The following is a 25,399-nucleotide window of genomic DNA, read 5'->3' as shown; positions in this document are numbered from 1 at the left end:
CTCCTTGAGTCTGTATTCAGCCTTCAGATCAGAGTTTTTCACACCACATATTGCATATTCCATACAAAAGCTTTCCAACATGCAGTAAATGAGCTTTGACACAAAGCCCTCACTGACCTCTGTAGGCACTGTAGACATGTTCATCCTCAAAGGGTATAGGTAAAGCAGTGAAGCGGATGTAGTTGGGTCTCTGCACAATGCTCTTCCCTATTACTGTGCACCTACTCTGCATTTACATTAGTTTTAAAGGCTGGCAGGTTGCCAAATTACTGCTGGTAAAAGGGGGACCTGGGGGAATTAGGCTGCTGGAAGGGGGAGCGAGGTGTGCCAGCTACTGAGAGGGGGTAGCAGGATTTGCCGAGTCTCTAGTGGGAGGCCTAGCCCTACCAATGATACAACAGCTGGATTATATGGTTCCTGATCATTATTGTAGTACGTCATCCTAGTTTTATTGGCATCGGTTGGTAGAAAGGGCCTGGGCAGTGCACTGATCTTATCATTTGCAGTGTTGTATAGTGTGAAGATTGGGCAAAAATTTAACCAGGGTAGCGATGCTCAGCAGTGCAGATGTACTGACCCAGGAACTCAGAACAAGGAACAGGTGTACAGACTCAGGGGGTGGAGTGCACAGGAATCTCACCAATAGAGTACCTGACAGACAGCAGGTGAAGCTGGTTAGATCCCCACCTCTTGTAAAAAAACAGGTGTATTGGAGATGTTTTTCATGACGTTTTGCCCAGGTATGTCAGCAGTTTTCTGTCTCAACAGATTGGAATAATGGATTTTTTGTAGTCCCAAGTAATGGGGGATGTTTACATAATTGTATTTCTTCGGCTGTGAAAAGGATTCGGCACTTTATTCCCTTGTAGATCAGAGTGCCCCAAAAACCATTTTCCAGGTTGTGGTGACCCTGAAGAAAGAATTAGGCAAAATGAGCACTTAGAAGCCAAATTACAGAAGGGTGAATGTTGTGTGATTTATCTGCATGCAGACACAAGAACCACCTTTATTCCTGCCAGGAGCGGGGACACGCAGACATGGCTCCATTTATGTGTCACTTCCTACTTGCTTATGACTAACTCCTTGACTGCCAATCTGTCTATTCCTAATACATGTTGCTGACTGACAGGTCAGCTTGTATATAGACAGTAACATCCCTGACAGATGGCTAAGTGACCTGCCATGTAAATACCTCTAAACACAAACTGTAAGACACTGAACAATGGCTGTTGTCACACACCAGGAATTTTTTTTGGTGATTTAAACAGAGGGTTTTGATTAGAGATTAAAATCCATACAAAGAAGGCACTCTGAGACAGAGGGGAAAAGGTAAGACCTGTACATACAGAAAGGCTTCTTTACAGTATGGGCTTTACAGACAGAATGGACGTCCAGTCGCTAAATGTCCCTGACTGGTAATAAACCCTAAAGATTATAAAAAGCAGGAGGGGAGCCCACAGCCTCCCACTATAAAAGGGGTTTAGTCTTCTGGACCATGTTTAGGTTGGGGGTTCTGAGAATGCAGAGTTTTCATTTATTTGTATCTTTTGGGCAAATACAATGCAGTGACATCGCAGCAGTCTGTCTGCCCGCCTGCTTCGCTCTAGGATTTGCTAGATGGGTGACTAGAATAGGATAATAGTCAGTGCTAATTCATCAATTTGTCACCAATGATACACATTACAAAGTTTTCCCCTTTAGGTCTAATGCATAGCAGCTTCTGTCAGAACCCAGCAGCCCCATTTGGTGTCAGGATGGCATTGCCTGAGCCTTTCTATTGCTGTTTCCTGCTCGGTAAATCCTCACTTTTTCCTTTGTGAACATATCTTTGTGTTATGTTTTCACAGGATCGGATTGTGGATCTGGAACGGGTGAGTCCTATTTATAATAATAAGATTTTAGTTGGCTCTGGAGGATCTAATGTGTGAAAAATGTTCGCTGCAGAGCCAGAGAAATGTATCAAAGCAGGATGTTCCATTTGTCAGCAGTGAAAGAAAAACATTTCTGTAAAGGCTGAAACGTTACACCTCTGTGCGCAGAGCGGGATGTGTAACAGATATCCTGCAATTCACCAACCTACAACATTCACCCATTGGAAGGAAGCCAGAATGTTTATTCACACATGTGCTGATTGGTGTTTAAAACACAACACAGGACAAATCTACATTGTGTGGTGTAAGGATTGCACTGGGCCCGCCTGCTCCTCTCGCTGTATGGATTACATAACTGGACACTGAGGTTTTCCAGGTTATGTAATGCAGTGCAGCCTCTCTATGGACTATACAACACATACCTGTGCAAATGAAAGCAAGTACACAATGGGGAGGGCGTCTGATACCTTTACACTGCCAATATCAAATGAAAAGTACACTGGAGGACGGGGAAGGCTCCTTTTTAATTGCAGCAATTTAGACCTTTGGTTCCCGGAGAGGGAAGAGGGAGGCACCAGGGGGGAAGAGAAAGCTCTTTAACCTCTCTGGCAGTATGATTATTTTGTATTTTTAAATGTCAAATCAGTACATTTAATATTTAAAATACTTCTAATTTTTAATTTCCCGCTGGTGGACCTAGATGCCGTGCCGGCATCGCTGGAGGACACCGCGGGCTCGTGAGGACCAGGTAAGTTCTCAATTCCACCCAAAGTGTGGCTCGGGATTACCACTGTCTATAAAGAAAATTCACCTTGAGCCACACTTGGTACTGCCAGGGGGGTTACCACAACATTCATTAACGTGCTTTAAAAGTGTAAATCCCGCTCACCTGTAGCATGATGGCAGTTCCTGTAATTACCAATGAGAACTGTCTGCTCATATTTCAAAGAATACATTTCAATACTGGAGTCAAGCAAGGTAACTTTGCCCCTTAAATATGAGTCCCCATGTAAGATGTAAAGAACATGCAAGCTCTTGGAAGGAGGGAAGAGGTGGGGGCCATGCTTGACTTTTTCACTGAAGGAGTCCACTGTGGGTGTATTGTTTCTGTGTGTTCAATTTAAAGCGCCCAGATATGTGACAGGTTCTTGTAAAAAATGGTATTGTCCCTGTGTAAAAGAAAAATACTTTGGTAATTTATTAATCTTTTAGAGTAATTATTACTTTTATTTGGCAAAATAAATTCATGCAACTAAACAGATGCCCAAAATATAAAATGCTCATAAACGATACAACAATCTCATCTCTGTATGTTAACTGACGCATTTCTCCCAGTTTTTTTTTTTTCCCATCAAATGTATTGTGTGGAATCGGCCCCACAGTTTAGATGGCACCTTGATATTTCCTAATAGTACTTTGCCATGTGCCCATCGGCTGGCCATATCTTCCCCATACTCCCCTTCCATTCTGTGGCCCCCCAGCGTCCGTCCTGTACAATCAGGAAAGCAATAACCTCCGTTTATTTCCCCTAAATTCTCTTGCTGCTTTGTTGTGGGTTTATTGGCAGACAGAAAGTAGCTGACAGATTAAGTGTTAAATTGCTTTGGCACTGTGTATCTCGAGTAACAAACTGCTTGACAAAAATCTGATCTACAGGAAGGACACGAGCGGCGGGGAATTATTAAAGTCTGTGTGTGCCGCAGTGACAGCTCTCTGATTGGGTGCTTTATCTCCCATCTCAGCTCAGTTGCCTAAGAGGATTGTACTTTTTGTGGCTGTGAGGCTGTCTGGAGTGGCCCACATTGTGATATTATTTCACTGATCAGAGGCCATGGTCTGGTGAGGTAGAAGGCACAAGCTGCCTCTCCTGCGGTAAGATTGGAGGCCAATGTGCAATGACCTCTAGGAGGAGGAGGAGGCTCCACCACAAGCAATGTTCTGATAAAAACAATAAATGCCAGTTAGTCGGGATTGGACAAATCAACCTTGACTTCATTTGCATTATTACACAACCCTGGGTAAGACAAAAAGTCCCTGCGGGATCAGGGTGTGTGCAGCAATCACACCCCCAAAACGCATCATATTCTTATGTAAATTCCTGAAATACAAGGGTGTAACAGGTCAATCCTAATCTTTGAAGGTTGGTGGGAAAAGAATGATTTACTGGAGCTCATAAATCATTGAAGTCCTTTACGTATGACGAAGGTGGCAGAATGAAATATATGCACACAACCTGCACTGGTTTGATAGAAATATGTAAAATACCAAGAAGCCACATCCCCTGATATTTTACTGTGATCAGCAGAACAGCCAAGGGTAGGTGGCCATTGCAAGTTGGCTCTCCACAGGGATGAGAAATGAGAGGCCTACTGCAGCTTTCAACGGAGTCCAGCAGCCCTGGTTCATCTACAGCAACCATTTGGGTTCTGAGTGCTGGCTATGCATGTTTATTAGGCATTATATACCATGCAGCCATGTAAAAAAGTCAATGCCCCTAAACTGCAGCATGCAACATTATCCACAAAATATACAGCAGCAAAGGAAGCAGGTAAGACCCAGAGAAAATGAAGACACAAAATTCTCCCAACTTCAGGTTTTTATACACAGTGAAGCCCCTCAGATCACAGATCTGTCCTTAAGTAGATTCTTTCTCTAAGCTCCCATCACAAAATAATCAGAGACATCAGTGTAGAGTCATAGAGAGTCTGTACCTGAATTGCAGCATAAATTGGATTCTGGAGGAAATGCGGCACTGTAAAGCTCCCATAATTGCCATTACAGAGTAATGCCGGAGCAGATGGTCTTCATCTCCATCTCTGCAATACATCAACACTGCCTGGTGTTCCTTGTCAGTCATTTTGGGTCCCGAGCATGGAAATTCTCAGCTCTCATCTCACCTCTGATCAGAACTGTAATGTCCTAAACGCTAGTGTCAGCCTAAACTCGATTTAAAGGGGATCTGTCTTACCTGTAACTAGGGAAGAAAGGAACATTGTCCTGAACAACACTGAGAAGCAATTTCTTGTACGGTATGAGCCTCAGTACAGAGCAGTGTGTACAGAAACCATTTACATAAAATCATTCCTAAAGTAGCTTTGGTAAAGCTTTTTATACAACCTAAAGTTCCATTTTGGGGAGGTAATATGCAGAAGATAAGAAAACCTTAAATTCATTTTCACACAGCGCATTGCTAAAGCTATGTACACACTTCCTATGGTTCTCGCCCGATAATCGGTGCAGGGCCGAAATTGGACGAGAATCTGGTGTGTACAGAGCGCGTCATTCATCATCCAAACAACTGTCCTGGCAGATCCACGGATGAACGATTGCAAGGGAAGGGGGAGAGCGCGCAGCTGGAGTGCTGCTCCACAGTCGGAGTGCTGCTCCGCAGTCTCCCACAAGTGTCAGGGAATACAGACAGGGGGCTTTTATTTAAGTTTGTACTGACTTTTATCTTTTTGTGGTTTCAGAGTACGCGGATGGCACTGGATCACCTGGAGTCTGTCCCAGAGAAGCTCAATCTGCTGGATGACATCAAGGGTCTAAATGTGAGTACAACTTTCACTGAATTCAGGTGTGGGTGAAGGTGCAGAAGTGTTGGCCTATTTCCATACACTCGATGATCACAAATATTCGTCTCTGGTGACAATCAAAAATCTAACCTGGTGGATCAATGAATGTTCAACCAAGGACAACCAATGTACTTTCCCACAGAGGAGAAAGCAGTCAGGTGCCCTCATATTCATCATCCCCTCTCTACAGAACTGAACAGCACTGGATAAATGGGACTTGTTTATTCATCTGTTGATCGGAATTATCAGGAAAGATCATTCTCAGCAACAATAGACATCAGAGGCCCCCTTTGGCACTATGGCTAATGACATGCAGAATTCTTGCAGAAAGCTCAAACTTACATGCCAGCTACATGATTGGGTTTTCTGTCCATATCGTTCCATTTGATGACCAGCCCTTTGCCACAAGTACAGCAGTGCACAATGACCACAACCTTACAGTTGGTTAACCACTACTGAAAAATTATCTGACCACACAATTACCACTGCTTGATCAGAGCCTTTTATTGACCACTATATGTCCATACAATGACCACAATCCTGTAGTAACTACCTGCTTGACCATACAAAGACCATGATTCAACCAGTTACCACACACCTATATTGACAACATGGCCAACTATAGCCCTGTAACCACTACACAAAAGGATCTCCATTTATTCCCAAGAGTAAAATTTAGGGCATATCTCCGGACTCATCCCTTCTATACCCCCCATATCTCAGGACTCACCTGTTCCTATACCCCACATATCTCAGGACTCACCCCTTCCTATACCCCCCATATCTCAGGACTCACCCCTTCCTATACCCCCCATATCTGAGATATTTAAAGTTTGGATTTTATTATCCTTTAAGACCTATTTATCTTCTGTGATAGAATATTAGCAGTAGGTTTGCCCACATAGTAATGAAGTATTGACTCCTCTGTCATCCTGATCCAGGCTTCCACTGCCACCCCTGTGTGCTGAGCTCTATAATAAGTTTGCATAAAGCTGCCCAAGCAAATTTGGCTCTTGGGAGATCATTGCACTCCCTGCTGGCAGATGGAAGACTCAGTATTGTAGATGTGACGTTGAGTCACATTGAGTGATTGACGTTGAGTGATAGTACAGTGTTTGTTGCTTTCCGTTTCCCTCCAGCACCACACCACACAATAACCTGCAAGTGCACAGAGTGCGTTCCCAGGACAGGCCGCCTCCATTCCAGTAGCCAGAAGGGGGACACAGGAATGTGGTGGGGGTCTTACCTCTAATCTCTGCGCCCCAAGAGCTGAGAAACCACAAGCAATTCTCACAATGTTCATTTGTAATGAATAGGGCCCCTAGGACATTCGTATTCCGGTGTGAGGGAACAAAGGGGGGAAATAGAGTATGGGACGACCTTGAGAAAATGATCTGAATGGGGTTGCCATGAATGCAAGCCATTCTTTAGCTTGCAGTGTCAGTGCTCTGCTATAGTAGCACTCAGACCTACAGATACAATCGGGTCCTGTGGAGGCTGATGGGAACGCACAACTGTGAGAAAACTATTGTTCTATTCACTGGGATTAGACCTGCTACATTACAGGACTTTGCTTATTATCATTATACAGAGAACAAGAATCTCCCATAAAATACAGGAGTGAAATCACAACCCCGCGCCCACTGCTGTTTGAGTGGCCGCTGAGGACCCCAGTACACCCAAGGCATTATATATATATATATATATATATATATATATATATATATATATAATATGGAAGCAGGATGGGGGAGGATCACACCCATGCAATGAAGGGATCATAGTTTTATTATGTTTGGCTCAGCATACCAAATATTTAGCTTTTATGGTTCTGGGCCCTGTGTTGTGTACATTTTTGGTGAAAAACATGCAAGCTCTCTTTGGTGAAATCTATTAAAAAAGCAAAAAGAGAAACCAAGAACCAATCAGGGTCCTAAGAGCAAAGGGTCCTAAGAGACTCCAAACAATTCTTCCTTTGCCATAGACAGTATGAAACATAGAGAGCAAGACTCCAGATGTCAAGGGGTACAGCATATAGTGGGAGCTCAGAAAGGAAATAATCATACCTATAATTCCATTGTTTGAGATCAATATTGTGAGATGTTTTATAAAAAAAAAAAAAAGTTTTGTTTACACTGCCCAGAGAGTTCTAGCAGTCTGGATCCATCCATCTAAGTTGGGCATTAAGGCAAGTATATTATAAAGAGAAAGAAAAAAATCTGTTGTCATTCTTCATGGCTCAAATCCAACAGGGCCCTTATTCCTCAGTTATTTTTTTACATATTGACATCACACAGTTTTTGGCGGCACATCCAAGATACAAACCTTCCATCTACCACATCCCAAAGGTTCTCTACTGAATTTTAGTCCGGTGACCCCATTGTGATGTTCAAGTAACTAGTCTAAGATTATTTCAGCTTTGTGACACGGTGCGTTATGCTGTTGGAAGTAGCTATCAGAAGGTAATCACACTGCAGGCATAAAGGGATGGACACGGTAGCAACAATACTAATGTAGGCTGTGAGATTTAAGCCATGGTCAGTGGGTACTAAGGGGCCAAAAGTGTGCCAAGAAAATACCCCACACAGCATTACACCACCAACCTGATCCATTAAAACAAGGTGGGAAGGATCTATGCTTTGATTGTGTTGTCGCCAAATTCTGCACATCCATAATCACTGAAATCACCTTTTTTCTCCACTCTGATGATTGATATGAACTTCAGCAGATCATCCTAACAATGTCTAGATGCCAAAATGCATTGTTGCCATGTGATTGGCTGATTAGATATTTGGGTTAACAAGCAGTTGAGCATTTGTACCTAATTAAGTGGCCAGTAAATGTATTTGAATGGAGATGTGTGTGCAGGTCTCTCGTTTTTTCACTTGTCATGAGGCAGGGAAAGTAAATGTGAAAGAAAAGTGGGGCCCCAAATTCCAGAAACAGTATTTCAGAAGACCCTTCTGCTCTATTGGAACCACCTCCCTTTACACAAGTTTAGAGACCTCACTGGATTAATTTAGCGTACAGAACCCCTGCTGGAGCCGATTTGGAGGGGTTTCCTGTCCACACAGAGGGGGCAAATTACACACCATGCTGGTCAGTGCCAACGAATGGCTTTTAGAACGTTGTCCTGGGGGATGGGGGGAGTGAAGGGTCCGGTCTTCTAAATTTCTGCTCTCTGCTTTCTATAGAAGAATTCATTTTATCGGCACAATGGAGAGAAGTTTGTCCCATGTGTTGGTATGTGTGTGGAGGGGTGAAAATGGGAAACAGGTGTGGCGTCATGGTTACCGTGTGTATCGCCAGAATCGATGCTGCTTTTTACTGATTTACCCTGCACTATGAGCAGATCATGGCTTGGCACACATTCACTGCAAGAGTCAATATATGAACATTCAAAAAGTTTTATTATCGGAACTTCTAGCCCAGGAAATTCTGCTGCTTTCATGGAGTAATTTGTGAGTTTATACTGCCGTACATTTAAGTGTTTATGCAGACAAATGTTTTTTTGTGTGGAAGGGTTAGAACCCCATCAGGTTTTTGCTACACGTATACTCTGAAGTTCAAATTATTGCATTCCCATATTTGTAATGCTTCTAAACTGCAGTAGACTAAAACCAAGCCTCTCAACCTGCCAGACAGCAGGAGCTGAGCAAAATCCCCAAAATACTAAATCATTTGTTAACCCACCTCCCATGTACAGTGAGGGTAAGAAGTATTTGATCTCATGCTGATTTTGTATGTTTACCCTCTGACCAGTCTATAATTGTAATGGTAGGTTTATTGTAGGTCTGAGAGACAGAATAACAATAAAAGAACCCTCAAAAACCCAGTGCTCAAAAGTCAGAGCTTAATGTGCATTGTAATGAGTGAAATGAGTAATGAGTGAAAGTTCAGGCTCCCAGGAGTAGCCTTCATTGTATGCAGGTAACAGATATTAGGAGCACCCTCTGTAAGAAGTGCTCCTAATTCAAGCTTGTTAGAGTACCTGTATAAAAGACACCTATCCACAGAAGCAATCAATCATATTCCAAACTAGCAGCCATGGCCAAGACCAAAGAGCTGTCTAAGAATGTCAGGGACAAGATTGTAGACCTACACAATGCTGGACTGGGCTACAAGACTATCGCCAAGCAGCTTGGTGAGAAGGTGACAATAGTTGGAGCCATAATTTGCAAATGAAGAAACACAAAATAACTGTTAATCTCCCTCGGTCTGGGGCTCCATCCAAGATCTCCTCTTGTGGAATGATCATAAGAACGGTTATAAAGCAGCCTAGAACTACACTGAGGGAACTTGTCAATGATCTCAGAGCAGCTGGGATGTGTGCGTGGAGGGTCACCAAGAAAACAATTGGTAACACACTGTGCCATAAAGGCCTGAAATCTTGCAGAGCCCACAAGGTCCCCCTTCTCAAGACAGCACATGTACAGGCCAGTCTGCAGTTTGCCAATGAACATCTGAATGATCCAGAGAACTGGGTAAAAGTGTTGTGGTCAGATGAGACCAAAATTGAGCATTTTGGCCTCAACTCGCCATGTTTGTAGGAGGCCGAATGCTGCCTATGAACCCAAGAACACGTCAAACATGAAAATGGACACAATATGTTTTGGAGGTTTTTTTCTGCTCAGAGGACAGGACAACTTCACCACATTGAAGGAAAAATGGACGGGACCATATACGGTCAAATCTTGGGTGAGCACCTCCTTACCTCAGCCAGGGCATTGAAAATGGGTCATGGATAGGTATTCCAGCATGACAATGACCCAAAACACATGGCCAAGGCAACAAAGGAGTGGCTCAAGAAGAAGCACATGAAGGTCCTGGAGTGGCCTAGCCAGTCTCCAGACTGGTTGATAGATCAAATATTTATTTCACTCTGTACAATGCACATCAAGCTCTGACTTTGTGAGGGTTCTTTTGTTGTTATTCTATTTCTCACAGCTACAATAAACCTACCATTACAATTATAGACTGGTCATTGCTTTGTCAGAGGACAAACGTACAAAATCAGCAGGGGATCGTGTGTGTGTGTGTGTGTGTGTGTGTGTGTGTGTGTGTGTGTGTGTGTGTGTGATTTTGGACTCATTTTTACCTGCAGATGTTCTGACCCGATGTTATGTGTTCTGCGCAGGATTCTCACCTCCAGCGGGAAGTGATGGAGGAAAGATACGCTCAGTATCGGGAGATCATCGGCTCACTTCAGCAACAGCTGGAAGACTCGAAGAGGCGAATCCAGGAATACCGGGTACGCTAGACATCAATCACAGTCACCTACAATGCAGTGTAAGAGGGTCATCGCTGACCCAACCACTCTGCTGTCTAGTTTTCTCTACACTCTGATATACTTACCCCCCTCCCCAGAAGAGTGGAGGAGGCAATGTATTACTCCACAGGAAAGTATAATCAGCTCGGCCTACTGATAGTTTTTGTTTTTTTGATTTAGTCAGTTGGTATGCCTTTTACATTTTTTTAGGATCATCTTTCTGATGAGCACACAAGTTTTTTGATAGAATGATTGGGCAGTATTGTCTCCAACTTTTAGCACCATTGGCACTTTTTAGTAGCCACCCAGCTATTTTGGGTGGTTTCCTAATAGTTTGGCACAATACAGAGGCCACCACCCACCTACAGCTTCTTTTCACCCAGCTTAAAAAATTTTGGGGGAGAAAATTGTCACGTGATTAAAATCACCCAGCACATCTCATGATTATTGTCTCACAATTGCTGCACGCAATACTGATCAGCTGCGCACATTTGGAGCTAGGTGCTAGCATAAGAGATTAATCCCTATGTCACTCCATTGTGTCCTATATGTAATGATTGCTAAATCAGTGATCCTCTTTCTGGCAGAAATGACCTGTGTGTACTCCAGAATCCCCCCTAGGGGTAATCTTACTGCACCATCAGAATCTGCAGAGCTATTTCGGAAATTTTGTCCGCCTAGGTGAAAGTAATTCACCTGTGTATCAGTTGTGGTTTTGCCTTCCTCTGGATCACTGAGTGATCCTGAAGATGTTTGTTTTTGAAGATTAGCTCTGTAGATCTGTGTCCTCACTGTGTAACTATGGAGGCTACGTGGAATGTCATAGCATGTAATGTGTCCCAGCAACTGATAATCTGCTCAGTGGGGGCCCGATACACTTCCATGGAGTTAATTACCCATGAGCAATGATGAGATTTTGATAGTGTGATCTAGGTTCAGCCATGCTGCTCTGACCTGATGCACAAAGCCAGCACCGAACACCATACAATATACATTTTTACTTGTACTCCAAGAAACAGAATTCTGTATCTGGTCACAGGAAAATGGCACCACACATAAGATCAATGACTCCATCCATGCAGATGGTACTTTAACCCCATCCACTTACTGACAGCACTGTGACCAATAATGCCAAACTAATGAAATAATTCTCATAGATTGTGTTAGAGCAGCAGTGGCCTGTTTTCTGTTCTGTACTGCAGAGAAGTGTGGTCCAAAAAATGGAAAATTCCTGGCACAATCAGGTGTGAAATAAGCATTTTTACACAAAAGCACTTTTCTCTAACAAAACAAATTTCTTCCCTTCACAGGAAGACAAATTCAAAGCGGACATCCAGAATGCCCGCCTTTCATCGTTGTCCTCATCGCTACGTGCAAACAGCGGATTCCTGTCCAGCTCACTACGCTCAGATGTCAACTGTAAGTATTCAATCATACATGCTAAGCAGTTACTAGAGAACAGCAGTGTGTGTTCTGTGAGAAAAAAAAAAGGATGACAATGACACCCACATGAACCAAAGATAATTTTCCCAGCTCCTAGCTGAAATTTGGTTGCCTTCAGACCAACTAACTTTACCTGGAGTTGGATAAGACTGGAGACCAATATTATAAAAAGCAAGAAAATGCTGCAAGATAAATCTGCAGGGAGGAATCAAACTCTCATTATCCCCTAGACTAGACTGGGGATTCATACCACAAATGGAGCATTCAGCTTGTGGTGATGTGTGGTAAATGCACTTCAGTTGTATTTATATTTACAATTGTAGTTCTATACTTTTTCCTTTTTTTGTAAGGTTTTTTTTTTTTTGTTTTTAGAAAGAAAAATACTTGAACATTTGCCATAGCTGTAATGTGGTAAACTGGGGGTAAAATGGGGTATCAAACTCAAAGAAACAGAGGGCCGAAATTAAAAACTTAGACCAAGTCGGGGGCCAAACTTGAAACTTATTGAAAAAATAAGGACGTTTACTACTTCATCCATAACTAACAAAAACAAACCACTCTACACACACTTTAGGATTGAAAATACTAATTTCTATCTATCTATCTATGCAGGCTGTTTGTTGTTCATTCTCTCACATCACAAGTTTGTCTGACACTAAATATTACACTATACAGTCTCTAATGGATTGAAACAAACACAATGCCCCTGGTAGTCAGGTACCATGTGATCATTGCCTAGGCTTTGTGTCACATGATGGGTGTACAGGAATAATGTCTATGTATTGCATGTATTGAAAATGATGATGTGAGGTAGTGCGGGTCAGATGTAGTTCATTTTCGGAATTCTTCGGTGGGCCCAAAAAAAAGGACCTTGAGGGACAGAGTTTGACACTCCTGTGTTAAACACTTCAATACAGCCTGTTCTATTTTTTGCATTGAGAAAGCAGCTCAACACACTTGGTGTGCATGGACTCTTTTTATATGCAATCAAGTTTGTGCTTACTCATAGTGCATGTTTAATTCTGATTATTTCGTACACGTTATTCTTCACTAGATGGATTAGTGCAATAAAGATCAATGGTTAGATGTTTTCTGTGGGTCTCTATCTCGTGCGCACACACACACGTAGTGACAGGGGTCTCTATCCTGCACCGACACGTAGTGACGGGGTCTCCATCCTGCTGCAGAAAATAGATGGATGTACTGGTGCTTTTTGATCTGTTGTCTTGTAAAGTTTACAAAACATGTCATATAGCTGTTTCCCTACACAGTCCACATCTGATGCTTTCATAGCACAACTCCTTCGCTAAGATTAAAAGTACTGGACAGGTTAGAACGTCATTGACTCATTCTGGTCAAGCTTCCGCAGTGATGTTGTGGTTTATGCAAACCCTATTCCTGCTCAGTGTACCTATAGCTAAACATATATAAATAATTAATGTCTAACTGAACACTGGCAAAACTGTTAGGGGAACAGATGATGAGACTGGTGCAGATATGATGTGGGATTAGAGGTATATATACCTATAGAACTGCCCAACCATTAACAATTTTCTAAAAGGCAAATTCCTTTAAGCTTCCTCCATCCCATCACCGTGGCTTTAGTGCAGATCTCCAGCATGTATGTGGGCATTTACTTGGTGATGGTTACAACCTGACCTCTACTTTTTCAAATATGGAGTCATAGTATGGACTGCCTCCAGCCATGTAAATGTTGACTTCAGTTTACATCTGAAGCTGTGGAGTATAGTGGAAGAAGGGACTTTATTATAGTTCCCAGCAGCCACTTCACCCGCCAGAAACCCATTATATGAAGATAGAAAGCTACATGTTGAGAGGAGGCCCACAAAATGTCTTCCTCATGAAAAAAACAGACAACATTCCACAAAGTGTAGAAGCAGAAAGCACGGCACTCGACTGACTTTGTACAGAGATTGTATGAAAAGCTAAAAAGAGCTCCGGCGCTGTGAATGCTAAGAGGGGCTCTGTGTACAAGAGAGTACTAAATAATTGTTGTGTTTTGGGGCAGCCCTCGATCTGTGTGTAAAACTCGTCTATTGTGCGGGATTGTTTGCTGCGCTCGATGTTGCACACAGAATGTGACTGGGGCACACACAACCGTTTCCTTTTTATTCCCAACAGTGAGGTGACCCCAGGAACTTGGTGAAGTGGTTCATTTGAGACAGGGAAGTACATTCATCTGAGCACAGATAATCGGTCCAGGCCACATTCTTGGCTCTCCGCCCAGTAGTAGTATTGTATGCGTTAGCCGCTCTAGGTGGGCTGTGTTCCTTGGCTCTCCGCGGACCCTGAGGTCTCACAGATCCACATTACATTGTAAGGAGTTAGGACATTCCTTACTTTATATCCCGTCATGTCCCGTTTGGCAGATTAAATATGCCGTGTCAGCTTTAATCTTCCTAAACAAAAGTGGAAAGCAGATCAGGAGACAGACACACAAAGGGCTCTAAAGATCAAAAGTAAAGGCAGACTACGGCTTTAATCTCAGCAACAGTGTGGGGTGAAAATATTATTATATGCTGATGTTTATTGGAGAACACCGGCACTTTAATATAGAACAAATTAAGAAATAGGTGCTAATTAGGGTTCAGACGTAATACAGAATCCGCCCACTGACCTCTTTATAGATCACCCCACAGCTGTGTGTGCCAACATTGGTCATCTCAGGGAAGCATTTGTTAGCCAAAAGAAAACACCCAATGCTTCCATTGAGAAGAACCAGCTATGGCTGGAAGATTTAGACACTTCGCTGCTTGCTTTGTCCAAAGCCATTGTCTAGAGCAATCTTTTTCTTTGAGGGAAAAAAAAGTTTCAGGTCCTCAGGGAACCCTAGGTCAAATTACTAAATCCACAACTCACAGTACATTAGAGTGCTGGTCAGTAGGAAGAATGTCTCCTATACTGCTTACCAGTGTGAAGAATACCACTCTTACAGATAGCCAAAAGGATCACTGGTGTCACTTAAGCTGACCTGAGAGGCACACATTGCTCAAAGAACTTCTAGCAACCTCTGGGGAACCCTGGGATGAGAAATGCTGATCTAGGGTGAGTTAAGTATGGTAATCGTCTTCCCACTGTTTATATTATACAAGTCCTCTTCTAATAGGATCCCTGCACAGTCACTTCATTATAAAACACACAGCAATGATTCCATATCCAACAATGGCCCACAGTCGTTCAATAATGTTGGATAAAAATAAAGATGGGTACCCCCCCCCCCAAAAAAAAAAAAAAAAAATATACAACATTCCAAAGGTGTTTACTTTCACTGATTTTAACCACCTGAGTGTTACACTGAGGTCTAGATTTCTGTACCAAAAGTGATCCACTGTTTTTCAAATATGTCCGAACAGGGGTTCTAGTAGATAATATGAATATAAAAAATGTATTTACTTTTATTTTTTTTTATTTTTTTGTATTGGATTGGATACCGGAGTTTGTATTCAATCCAATACAAAATGAGCGTTTGAATTTACCAGTTATGTACTTTGTATTAATCTGGAATCCTTACCTTCATGGTCCCGCTGGATGTGCACAGCGGGACCATGGAGGTAAGGATGTGACAAAATTACGGGGTTAACCATCCTAGCCATTTTTTTTGCCCGACCTTCGTACGGACATACCGGCTAGGTGGTTAAAGAGCCTGTTCACACTATACAACAACACATTATTGGGAACTGCGTTGTCAAAACACATTGCAGTATTTGCTTCAATGTGCTTCAAGTAGCTTTTAAGCTACTAAATATTTAAATTTGCTACAGTGCCAGAGCCCAACAATGCAACATACTATTGTGAACTTAAGACGCAGGGCCATAAGATTAGGAAAGTTTTCATTTACCCAATCAACTTTCCTGCAATGACTAGTTACTATAGACAACACAGAATCATGCTGGACAGCAGCCATGGCTCACCTAATCACTTTGTCTGATTTTATTTCAGCTCCAGTAAAGAGAGGAACACCGCCCTATTATGAGGGACTCAAAGATCTTACAAGCAGCCTTACCCTGAATGGAGGAACTTCCTGAAGGACAAATCTATACGGATATAACGCACATCGCTGACTGCTGGCTCCAGTCTCGTCCTTATGCGAGAATAACCACTGAAATCTATTTATGTGAATATATAGGGAGGGATTTATATATTGTTGTAAATCATTTATAAGTAACCTCATTTCCTAAAAAGTATTTTTTTTTTTTAATAATGGAGTTGAAAATCAAAGTATTTTTTTTTTTTTAATATTGGAGTTGAAAATCAATGCAAATTTTTAAAATTACTGATTCATCATTTGTCCTCAGAATATCAACACCCTTTCCAGGGTTCCCCAGTATTCACCTGGAGTCTCTGTTTTTTTGCACTGGATATTAAGACTGATGTATTAATATTCTAAGTGTGGTCACAGTTTGGTGAAGACCCTTTTCTGTTCCCCCATTATTCTGCCCCGGGGTACAAAACCAGCTCCATAAAGATATGGTGTCACCAGCTTGGTGTGGAGAAACTCAAGTGTCCTGCACAGAGCCCTGACCTCAAACCTACTGAACACCTTTGGGGTGAATTGGAATGGTGAGACAGTTCTTCTAATCCACTATCAGTACCTGATTTCACAAATGGGGGCAAATCTCAAAATCTAATGGAAGTCTTCCCAGAACAGTGGGGATTGTATAGGCACACAGAGGGAGGTGTTCAGCTCCATGGTTTGGATTGGGATGTCCAACAAGCTGTTATTTGTGTGATGGTCAGGGGTACACAGACTTGCGATTTATAGTATATATATGTGTGTATCGCTGCAAAGCTCCTTACTACAGATTGTGAGAAAACGTGCCAATATGAAGTTGTGAATTTCACTATAATTCAGTTTATCTGGCTGCCATCACCTATAAAGATGGGAGGAATGTACTACAATTCATCCTTCCACCAGGTGCTACATCTTCAACTAAACAAATTTGCCAATCGCCTGGCCAATGTTTACCTTACATTGCAATCTCCTATTTACATTTCTGGCTGATGTTGTCCTGTTCAGGTTTCATGTAGGGAAACAATTCCACTAAATCATTTACCACAATGAAGCCAAAACATGCTACAAGGTGGCTCATCAGGGAGGTGAAGTATCGAACAAAGCACAAAGCATGGTCCTAGAGTCCAATGTACATATATTAAGGAATATATCTTTATTAAAAGCCTCAATAAAATATGTTATAAAAATGACAAATAGTAATGAAAAGAATCTGACCTCCTTCACACAGCTCCACATAGTTCTGTCAATGCATGTGTGATTCATGCAACCAGCAACGTGGGCCAGACAACACCATTATTCATCATCCATAATTGTATCAACACCTAATTCATTATTTGTGTATCCAAAATTTAACTGCCTACAAGTCCATCAACTTATAAGATAAGGACCCCGAGGAAGCTTAAATTTCCCAGAAGACGTGTTTACGTGGCCTCACAAAATAGAGATCCAATAAATCCACCTATCAGCACCAATCACATGGCTGCAAAGCCTAGAATGCTGCAGGGTGTCCTGCCATCCATGTGTCAGTCCAGGAAACCATTATATCCTGCCTAATCTCCTGTCCAGCCAGGAATGCCTTCCCTCCTCACCAATCTCCTGTCCATCCAGGAATGCCTCCCCCTCCTCATTATTCCTGTGGCCATCCAGGAATGTCTTTCCTCCTGTGTCTATCCAGGAATGTTGCCCTTGAGATCTGATTATGTAGTATGGTATGATTGGCATACTGCAAATTTATTAGACACCTCCCCATATTTTTAACTGATCCTCACTGTGTACAGAAAATAGCAGAGATAAATTCACAAAAGCAAGGCAGTCATTTACGATTTGCTAATACAGGTAACATTGGCTATTTTTGACCCACAGGGCTAGCACAGCCCCTGGGCTCCTTTCAGTATAAACGAAGGCCAGTGGTTGTACCAGTGATTCTCTTTACAGCACAAACCTCCAGAAACATCCTAGTCTTATCTACATGCCAAAATCCAAAACCTCCGCTGACCGCAGGCTATCCGATAGCTGATTGGCAGGGGCAGCTGAACTTGTCCTAAAGATATAACTTCCTTCATCTGTAAACATACTGTAATCTCGGAAAAATAATGAGAAATCCTCCTGCAATAATATTCCTGTGTTTGTTGTATTGTCAGCTGCTCATTTCCTTATTATTCTGCTTGTATATTTAATGACTTGATCTGCCATGCTGCTTATTTAACAATAAATCAATTTATTTTCTAAATCTCTGTGAATTCCATTCCAAAATGAATGTGATAACCATCTCCAGCCTAATATTAGATTGATCCTAAAGTCAAATATAAGCAATACTAAGAGACAGAAGAGTGCAGACTGATCGCCGGGTCATTCTCTGCACAAAAGCTCCAATGATGACTGTCAGGAAAAGCACCTAGGGAGATTCATCCTTCGGCACCCCTCCATACATATGTGATCCCCACTTTCTAATAAAGTGATTGCTTTGCAGCCTCATGTTTATCTATGAGAACAGGAACAAAAATCATCCTTCCCAGAGCGATTATGAAAACGGGAGAACAGACAGGTAAGCAGCCTACAGATCTCCCACACAATCTGCATTCCTGAGAGAACATCGTTCTGGTTCACTCAGAATTATTAGCACTTTGTTTTCCCAGGATTTAGGTAGGTTAGTGAGAGTGAGATTTGTGAAAAAAGTTTTTTTTTATAATTATTACAACGTAAAAACTCAGCTGTATTATGTGCAAACGCACCCCCACTTTCTCCCTCACCCCCAAGGGCCCTGTGCTGTGTTTACTCTTAGGTCCTTTATTAAAGGACAACTCCCTCTAAAACGTTTTCAGATTTGTGAGTTTGTTGGCAAGCCGAATCACACCTTTGCTGTTTTGAGCTCAGACACTCTGTTCATGACGTCTCTCCACCAGGATTCTGTGCTCCACCCAACTGCTGCAGCACTTACAAAGCCAAATGATGGTGTCATCCTCCCAGATGAATCTTCCATAATGAAAAATAAAAATAATAGGAGAATCCAGCTGTGATAGCGACACCATCACTGTGACCTTCTGGGGGTTGGGGAGAGAGATAATCTCATCATCAGTAGACACAAGAAGCCAGAAAGTGGTTCAGCTTTACGGTGTTATCAATTTTAAGTAAAATTGGCCTAAAAAAATTGATTTTTTTAAAACAAAGTTGTCATAAAGGTGTAGTTTTTACAAGCATTGAATCCATATCAAATAAACAATATACAAGAATGCAAAAGTAGATACATCTAAATCTGGATGTACATTAAATTTGGGTGGCTGCACAGATGTGCATTGCCCTGTGAGCTGCCATGCAGTGAGGCAGTCCATTCAATTGAACTGCATGCACAATATGTTTGCAAAGCAAAAAAGTACCACAGGTTCTCAGGCAGGGTATATTGGGGTGTTATTTAGAATGAATGACACCAAAGTGCACCAATCCAACCATCATTTGCTAACACCCATCCCACAATATGCACAGCTGACCCCCCTCAGCATGGAAGTGGCTCTGTCCCGGTGCGAAAAGCACTGCAGGAAAATCCAAAACCAAACTTCCTCATTAGAAAATATTGTTTTATACATTGTGTGTGGCTTTGAGGTCGGAGGCGAGCTGCCCTGTATGAGCTGCTCTCAGGATTATCTTCCTGTACCATAGGGTGCCAAGATCCGATAACCTGGATACAGCTTTACTTAATGCCTATCGGATCAAGTGGGCCTAATTAGCTCATTCAGAATCTCTAATTCTCTTTGGCCCTCCTGATCCCTCTGCGGGGGGTTTTCCGCACTTTCAGATTGGATGGCTCTTCTGTTTTATTTAAGCACTTTAGTGGGAAAATCACGGAGTGAAGGAAAAATGCCAATAGTCCAGACTGGCGGCAGTGTGGCAACAATGATACACATCCAATCCAGGTGTATTTTAGGACGTCATTGTGCAGGACAGAACCTCAACCTAGTTTGGCCTGATGAAGAGGGGATCTACTATAATGTCATAATTATTTACATACCAATAAAAGGAGGGGGAGCCTTGACCCATACTGCCTACCTGAAAGCATTTAGTAACTCGCAATAAAAGTAGAGATCGAGTTTACTAACAAAGATCTGGGAGCTGCCTCTCTTACAGCATTATTCACCAGTTGTTTTGGACTCGGTGTTCATTTAAGTTAACTACACTTACCTTTTGTCATATGTTTAGTTTTACTTCTCAAGTTGCAAGAGACTGGTTCACTTTAACCCTAATCCTTGCACAACATTATTCATGTAGAATGAGATTGTACAAATTAGATTGTATATTATGTGCTGGTACATGAAGTCAGTTACATTTCTCGGTAGCAAAAGCTGAAAATGGCCCAAAAGTCCTAAAACCCGGTGCAAAACCACACTACTTCATGAGGCGACAGAAGGGGCAGGTATCCATCTTCAGCATGAACATTGCACAGATGAAAATGGCAAGGGACACTTACAGCTTTATTGTCCTAAATTGTAAACTGCTGGGGAATAAATTGTCACCGTATTTTGAAATTCTGCAATTTCTGCATGTAAAACAAAATCATCATTTTATAAGTGATGAACAGATAACACAGAGAAGTGCAAGGCATCACGTACACACTCATTGCAGATATACAATATGCACAAACTACCTGAAGATAAGAAAACAAATCAGCAATGAATAGTTATATATATATATATATATATATATATATATAACATGTTAGAGAGGGCCACAGAAAAGCAAAGTGCATCTTGCTGCAAGTTCTGTCTAGTTGATCCATTTGTCCTGTGACATTACAATGCAATATGGGCTCTTCATCAAACTAGACAGCCATGTAACAGTCTGAGCATGGTTTAAACAAGAAAAACACTATTTTGGGTAAACAATGCAACTTTGGAAAAGTTTTCACAGCTGTGGGACAAAATAAAACTCCAGAGGCCCATTTAGATCTACATGATGAGCTAAAGCATGTGCATTGCTCTACAGATTGCCAACATACCCAGATAAATTTATTTTCTAATACACTGCATTGTAAACAATAAAATAATGGTATTACCAAAGCAAGGGTACAAGTGGGGATCCTTTCACCCGTAATGGGTCCTGGACAGAGGGGCACAGGAGATGAACAAGGCCAAGGGTGGTATAAAGTGGAGGAATACAACTGATCTACCAAAGTTTGGAGCACTGCAGGACAAGAAATCTAAACAATACATGGAAAGGTCAGAGCTGGTGAATAATGTATCCGGTTTTCAGAACATCCGAGGATTGATTTCTTGGGGTTTTTTTATATGTAAATCATGTAGTGATGTAGCGACGATGCATCACCGTAGAAATGTTGGGTGCCCGTGGGATAGCGACGTACACGGAATGTGTTCATGTCAGTCAGTGTTCCAGTATTCTTTAATGCTAGTGAAGTAGGAAGATTCCACCTGATCTGATGATTTCGTAAGTGACTATTAAAGCTTCTTTAAATCTGCACATTGGTCTGCCCATGAGAAATTTTCAGCTTCACCGTCTGCGGAGAGCAGCTTCCTGGCAGGAAATATCAATGTCACATGGCTCATTTTTTCCTCTCCTAGTCTGATGTGTGACAATGCATGGTGTTGGCAGAGCTCTTGGACCATCGATCCAATACACCATACACACCATGAAATTAAATTTTAAAGCCAACAGAATACGTTCCACATTAACCTTAGAAGAATAGAAACCCGATTTTTCCATGAAATGTGCATTTTCCATTCGTATCTCTGCAGATTTTCCACTGAAGCTGGAAGTGGTTTGGATCGGAGTGCGAGTTTCCATTGAAGCAGCTCAGTGATGCTATTGGCTGAGGTCGGAGTCTTTTCCTACGGATGTGGTGACTACAAGTGTCAAGCAGGTGCAGCGTTTCACAAAGCCAAATCTTCGCTATGTGTGGAGTCGGTGATGCTAGGCTGCAATCAGATGCCATGTGCTGTCCAGCACTACAAATAGGTGAATAGTCACCTGACACTCACAAAACAGAGATAAATCGGGTCTCTTTCTGATCAGAAGGAGCTCACACTGACCTCGCAATAAACACATCGCAGCCAGCACATCAATATGATATAATAAAAGGCTCCAATCAATGAGGCTGAGCAGCTTTCTTCAGCAAATATTTCACTACAAATCACAACCAAACAACATGTCGAGTGACTCCATCAGACTGCTGGATGCCCCATGGATGACATGTTCAGCAAGAGATTTCTGCTATGGGTGGATGTAGGCCTGGAAAATTACCCTCATGGTGAGATAATGCAGAGAATTCTGCGGCAGCCAATAAAAACTCAAGCCAAAGAGTCTCCCTTCTGCAGCTGCACCTGATGAATCCATACACACTCAGAGAATCCATGTCCACGAGTTAAAGAAAAGAAAGCATGGTGAAGAGGGCCAAGTAGTAATGGAGATTCCAGGAACCCCAAAAAAAAAAAAGCTGCTTTTTAGGGGATCCGAAGAAAAAAAAAAGTCTTACTCTGGAGAGAGGCAGAAAGTTCCCAGGGATAGAAAATGCTGCACCAGGGCTTATCAGGGTATATTGTTAGCATGGCATCTCAGCAACAGAAATTGGTGGGCCACAGAAGAAGATGATGCCATGAAGCATACAGTTGGAAAGACAGAATGAGCTTGACAGAGAAGGGGAGGCATATACAGAGGGCTATAGTGATCATCACTGAATGGAGCAGATGACCCAAAAACAGCCATAGGAACCCCAGATATGTCAATACAACAGTAATAAAGATTACAAAGCTTTATCTCGCTTGATGTGTGCAGATAAACAGATATTTAAATATTAAAACCCTTGTTCATCTTTTCTCTGACATTTACATGGCATATGTATATGTGTAGATGGCACTTCCTACGATTGATCTTGAATTGTAAACAAAATTATGGTGAACATTTGCTCTGTTCTTGGCAGTGTGCGTCACACATCACTCTTCACTTCATAGAAGATAAAGATTAGGAGGTTGGTGTCTTCTGGATGCCAATTTATTATTGCGTGGCTGTTGTCTGACTTATGACACAGAGTTTGCTGTTGGGCTAGAGGCAGCAGATCACCAGCTAATGACTTTCTACCCAGCGGATGGGGCACAAGCCAAGAATTCCTTTCCAAGTAGAGGGTGTGTGCCTCCTTTGTAAAACTCCAGGGATTATCTATAATGATTGCTCCTGGCTTGCCGCTTCCAACAAGAATGGCTATGACCTGTAGGGGATAGAACATGCATTGTATTTTCTCAGGCTGGAATGCATGGGAGATGCCAAGGATTGACAGGAGGACTGGCACACAGCCCGCAGATAACAATGCAGGTAGATAGGTGTGTGGGGATTACTCTGGGCACAGGCTGGTGATTCAAGGGAAGGGGGGGAGGTTATACCAGTCTGATGTACATAGGAAGCCTGTTCATCTCTCAGCAGGGTGCCTAATGCTAGAGGGTGCCCCTGCAGTGCCCTGCCTCTGCCAGCTATCTGCCAGCTCAGGTTTGCTTGGCAGCGTTTCATCAGCTTATATGACATATAATCTCATCATTTATCGCTTCTCATTTACATCGCCGGCATGTGTTCTTAAGAATCCAGGAGCCATGAAACCATGGAGGGTTTCAGTGCCGTCAACATGACTATGTGCATAAAATAGAGTTTACCTGATTGTGACCCCTGCCAGCCTTTTACCTACTATTCCACAACAGGACTCACAATGAGATCAACCAGGTGTTCCCAGATGTTAGCATTTCAATCCATTCAGTTTTGAGATTCATGCAGATCTGGCACAAAGCAACATTCCTAATTAGCATGTGGAGAAGATATGTTTACCCCTTCCTCACCAGATTTGTTGGGGTGTCAGGCCCTGGACAGTACAATTCACAACTCTGTGTTATATGAACATGAAGTAAAAGTGGCAGAGTTATTGGGTATAACCATTCCTCATAACAGTAGTTCTTTCATGCCGCCATGTTTTTTCATCTACTTTTCATGAATCCAGCCCAGAATACACATGACCTGCAGCATAAAGGCCTACAGACCTAGGACATTCCTGTACATGTGAATTCTTACTGTACCAAGGTGCCCCTGGATTGCACTGTACGCCTCGGATTAACAGAAATTTATACTCAGACAATACAGGCTGCAGTTTCTGACCTCTTATTTGGAGAATGTTATCTGGTTGTGTTCATCCACCGTCTATCTAACTCCACAGCACCTCCGCTCGCTGGGCTCTTCTCCAGCTGACATGTCTATGCTATTCTTCATGGTTTTCAGAGACTGACTGTGAACCTTGACTCTATTTTTATAGCTGTAAAATCCTGGTCAGTCTGTTTTCAACTAATTGGAACTCCCTTAAATGTTCTCTGTGAATCCCCTGAGGATGCCACCAAGAGTCTGGATTTAAGTATGACTTCATAGAGGCCTTCGAAAAACACTGAAGCCAGACACAGCCAGTAAATGAGCATTCTCAGAACAAGAAACCTTTATTTGTGGTAATACAAGTTCCCTTTAAGAAGAAAGTGCAGCAGTTTATTTTCTTTTTTTATGATTTCTGACAGATGGTGTATATTCTTACCTATCTGAATCAGAAAAGAATTATTAGAACATCAGATCTCATTCCAGTGAATTTTTACATTGCATTTAACAAATGAATCTGGAGTCATTTTAGGCGTGATATGCTAGAAAACAACAACAATGCATCTGTAGGCCTCCTTTGCCTATCCCAACCTGAATATAGCAATAGCTCTGCACTGCACCAACAGACAAAAGACCCCTGTGCAAATACCCATTCTCTAAACATCTACATAGGAAGGTTTCTTTTTTTAATTTTATACATATATAAAAGTTAAGTATATGCACGATAAAGCTCCAGACCTTGTGCTATATATATATATATATATATATATATATATATATGTATAGGATAAGTCTGCAGGCCTGGTGCCATATGTATAGGATAAGGCTGCAGGCCTGGTGCTCTAGGTATGGCATAAGTCTGCAGGCCTGGTGCTCTATGTATGGGATAAGGCTGCAGGCCTGGTGCTATACGTATAGGATAAGGCTGCAGGCCTGGTGCTCCATGTATGGGATAAGTCTGCAGGCCTGGTGCTCTATGTATGGGATAAGGCTGCAGGCCTGCTGCTATATGCATAGGATAAGGCTGCAGGCCTGGTGCTATATGTATAGGATAAGGCTGGAGGCCTACTGCTATGTGTATAGGATAAGGCTG

At 42.2% G+C, this 25,399-nt stretch overlaps 1 protein-coding gene across 1 annotated transcript in view; it reads left to right on the top strand.

The window, feature by feature from the left end:
• The window catches only part of CEP128 (centrosomal protein 128), an 89,131-nt gene extending 70,713 nt beyond the window's left edge, over nt 1–18,418 (top strand). The window contains exons 22-26 of the mRNA XM_072427667.1: nt 1,848–1,871; nt 5,342–5,419; nt 10,581–10,694; nt 12,023–12,131; nt 16,116–18,418. Of these exons, the coding sequence (XP_072283768.1) occupies nt 1,848–1,871; nt 5,342–5,419; nt 10,581–10,694; nt 12,023–12,131; nt 16,116–16,201 (411 nt within the window). The 3' untranslated portion in view covers nt 16,202–18,418. The remainder of the gene's footprint in view (nt 1–1,847; nt 1,872–5,341; nt 5,420–10,580; nt 10,695–12,022; nt 12,132–16,115) is intronic.
• Nucleotides 18,419–25,399: the final 6,981 nt, after the last annotated feature.

The sequence above is a fragment of the Pyxicephalus adspersus genome, chromosome 12, assembly GCF_032062135.1.
Source record: "Pyxicephalus adspersus chromosome 12, UCB_Pads_2.0, whole genome shotgun sequence".
Lineage (NCBI taxonomy): Eukaryota > Metazoa > Chordata > Amphibia > Anura > Pyxicephalidae > Pyxicephalus > Pyxicephalus adspersus.
This window is presented reverse-complemented; position numbering and strand designations above follow the sequence as displayed.